Source organism: Pteropus alecto, unplaced genomic scaffold, assembly GCF_000325575.1.
Source record: "Pteropus alecto unplaced genomic scaffold, ASM32557v1 scaffold21, whole genome shotgun sequence".
In the NCBI taxonomy this organism is placed as follows: domain Eukaryota; kingdom Metazoa; phylum Chordata; class Mammalia; order Chiroptera; family Pteropodidae; genus Pteropus; species Pteropus alecto.
The window spans coordinates 14,042,610-14,045,834 of NW_006436282.1; the positions used below are offsets into that span (position 1 = coordinate 14,042,610).

The 3,225-nt window shown below is 33.1% G+C and overlaps 1 protein-coding gene and 1 pseudogene across 1 annotated transcript in view; one reads left to right on the forward strand and one right to left on the reverse strand.

Annotated features, from left to right (window-relative positions):
* Window positions 1-1,067: 1,067 nt before the first annotated feature.
* TMEM196 (transmembrane protein 196) overlaps window positions 1,068-3,225 on the reverse strand; it is a 46,048-nt gene continuing 43,890 nt past the window's right edge. Inside the window, exon 4 of the mRNA XM_006911974.1 lies at window positions 1,068-1,127. Coding sequence (XP_006912036.1) covers window positions 1,068-1,127 — 60 coding nt within the window. The remainder of the gene's footprint in view (window positions 1,128-3,225) is intronic.
* LOC112479926 lies at window positions 3,030-3,148 on the forward strand (annotated as a pseudogene).

Sequence of the window (3,225 nt, forward strand, 5' to 3'; positions counted from 1 at the left end):
TTAATAATTGTTACTACATAAATATCATAATAATAGTAAAATAGCCAAATAAGTAATTTATCTGTATACTGTACTGTTCAGATCACTCAACTCCATAAATATCAGCCACAATATTTATACACAGCAGACATAAAAAAAAAAAAAGAATAAAAATGAACAAATTTAGTAGAAATGAAATCTGTGATTTGGTGGCATAGAAAAGCCTTGAACAATTGCTTTCTCATCTCTGTGGGAACAGAATCTTGATAATACCCCCACAGTATCACAATTTCTTTTCTACTATTTACATTCATGAATGCTATAAATATATGCTGTATATATTTTCAATATTTATAGTATATATACATACACACATACACACACACATACTTTATGTTATTCTTAGGCTCATTCATGAACATGCAGATCAATCTGCATAATATGATCAATATATGTTTATTTGCACTAAATAATATTCATTTATACCTTTTCACTCTTGTGCAAAAGTGCAAAAATATCACACAGGTTAGTATTCTTTCTCTAAAAAAATCTTTTTTATGCTTTAAGTTTTTATCATTTACAAATAAATTATGAAATATAGCTCATTCACAAATTGAAAATAATTACAATGTTTTACAAGGCATTGCTGAGGTTTTGAATTATGGCATTCTTGAAGCCATCGTCTTTCAAAACAAAGACATCAATAAGTTATTATTTCTTGATATTTGTATTTCTTAATTACTTATATGAAATGTTATTACAAATCTAACACTCATGCTAGTCAAATAGTGCTTGTATAGAATATAAATCTTTCTGTTTTAGCTGTTCCTCTTTTTTTATGAAAAGTCTTTTTTGGAGCATTCTGGAAAGTCTGTTGAAGTTACTGTCCTAGAACATTTCTGGATAGTTTTTCATCCAATAAAAAAAGCTGAAGAAATAAGTGAGGCAAAATTGAGGAAGAATAATTTTAGTGGGTGCTCAGGAGAGATGACAGCAAATGGAAGAACTGTTTTAGTTTTATCTCAGTCCTTTGGTATATCCTTGCCTCATGAAAATCCTAAAAAACATTCAGTTCTTTAAAAGATTGATTATACTCTTCCATTAAATATCAGTTGTGGTCCTCCATTGCTCATGCTGTCTGTCATTTCCTGTTAGGAAAATAACATGAATTAATTAAAATTTCTTTCAGAGGAAGACATCGATTTGGTTAATGGGTTTGCAAAACAGAAATGTCAAGCCATTGGAAAACTTGCTGAGTTTTGGGGAAGGACGAGGATTGATACTGATGTTGCATCTGAGGAAATGAAATTTCATGGCATCTTGGAGCATGAAATTTGAAATGCTGAAGTGATGGTCTGAGACCAAAGTCTTTTGTGCACAAAAACAGTTGAATCTCTCCCCAGTCCTGAGTTTCTCCTTTCGTTCCTCAATTCTATTTTGAAAAGACCTCACCTAGAAAGAAGAAAACTATTATATGTCCAAATTTTTCCAATGCATAGGCTCCTCTGCTGAGCATGTCAACAAAGTGCCAAGTAGAGGTTACCTTAATTCTATAGAAAAGTCTGTAGCCTTTTTGCTAAGAACTGAAAAAGGCCAAGAGTATCATTGCTTATTTGTGACTATGGCTCACTAATAAATCACAGTGGAAAAGATTATTTTTCATGATATTGTCACTCATACAGTAAAAAAAAAAAATAGTAAAACCTCTTAATATGTTTTTTTAAGAGATAAATTACTATGATGTTAATAAGGAAAACTACACAGGAAGGTAAATTTAAATGAAAATTTAAATATAAAGAATGACCTAACACAGAAAGTTCCATTTGCAATGACAGAAAATATATTAATGTAAGAAAAATTTAGAAGTGTTGAATTCATGTTTTATTAAACTTTAAACTTTCCTATACAATGAGAGGTAATGAGGCCCATTCAAAATTATAATGATTAGTGCACCGTATTATAAATAATTAGGCAAAGCTATCGAAAAATAGATGACAACATCTTTCCACACTTGAACAAGCCTATTTGCAACAGAGCAGTAAAAAACAATTCAAATGGAAATATCTTCTCAATTATCTCATGCCCATCAATTTCTGTTTACTTTCTATTTGGGTGAATGAACAATTACAAAGTACTGTGTTAGTTTTTATAAATTGTAGAAATTATTCTAAATATTTATTTTAAAATGAAAAGGTATCCACGTCCTATCTTTAGTCTCTTCTCTGAAGATTCTATACAAAAGGTAAAATAGAATGAAAACGCTTGCTTTTCGTATATGGTGTGGTTTTGAAAGTTACACAGGAGGAGCAATGAGGGACTAGAAGGCAGAAATCAGCCCGGTTTTTGAACTTCGCTTTTGAAAACTTTGCTGTCTTTTAGAAGATGGGGTAGAGTTTCCTCCAAGAAAATTTTTGGAAAGGAGACAACAGGCATTAGAGACCTTTCTTTTCACATCAAGACCCGTCTCTCCATGCAAAGTGCCCCGGCTCCCTCCAGGCTGAGGGGAATTGGTTGTCTTGTCCCTGAGTATCCATTCTGTCTCCCCTCTTGAGGTGCTAAGAAAAAAAAAAAAGCCTAAAAACTCAAACCCTTTTAGGGAAAAGCCTGTGACAGGAAGAGCCTGCAGCCCGCCTCTATGGTCTGGTGATGGTTCAGTCTAATTGAGGGGCTGGCTCTGCTGGAGATACATGAAGTGAAAGTAATAGGTCTAAAAATACACTGGGATTATTGGGCTGTTAGTTAAGTTTACAGATAAGAACCCTGATTTGAGGCTTCATTCGAGAATTCTATTGGTGGCAAGATACATAGAAATAATACCTCCAAAATGATCTTTAACAAAATTTACTCATACATTTTTTTTTAATTCCTCCTGCCAGGGCAAAAACACAATTTTCTAAGGAATTTATGGAAGTAAATTTCTTAGGTGTCTTTTTTTCTCCTAAGATGACTTTGTATCTAAAAAGGAGCTTTAAAACCATTAAAAAAAACCAGTCTAATGTTTAATCTTCTATTGTAGAATTTTAAAAATCCAGTTTTTAAAAATCTTACAAGTCTAAGGCCATGCCACCCTGAACAAGCCCGATCCCATCTGATCTTGGAAGCTCAGCAAGGTCAGGCCTGGTTAGTACTTGGATGGGGGACGATCTAGGAAGACCAGGTGCTGTAGGTGTAAAAAATAAAAAATATAAGAGATTGTAAGCTGACAAGGTCCTTACAATCTGTGAGGTCAACCAAGGGTTGCCTCGC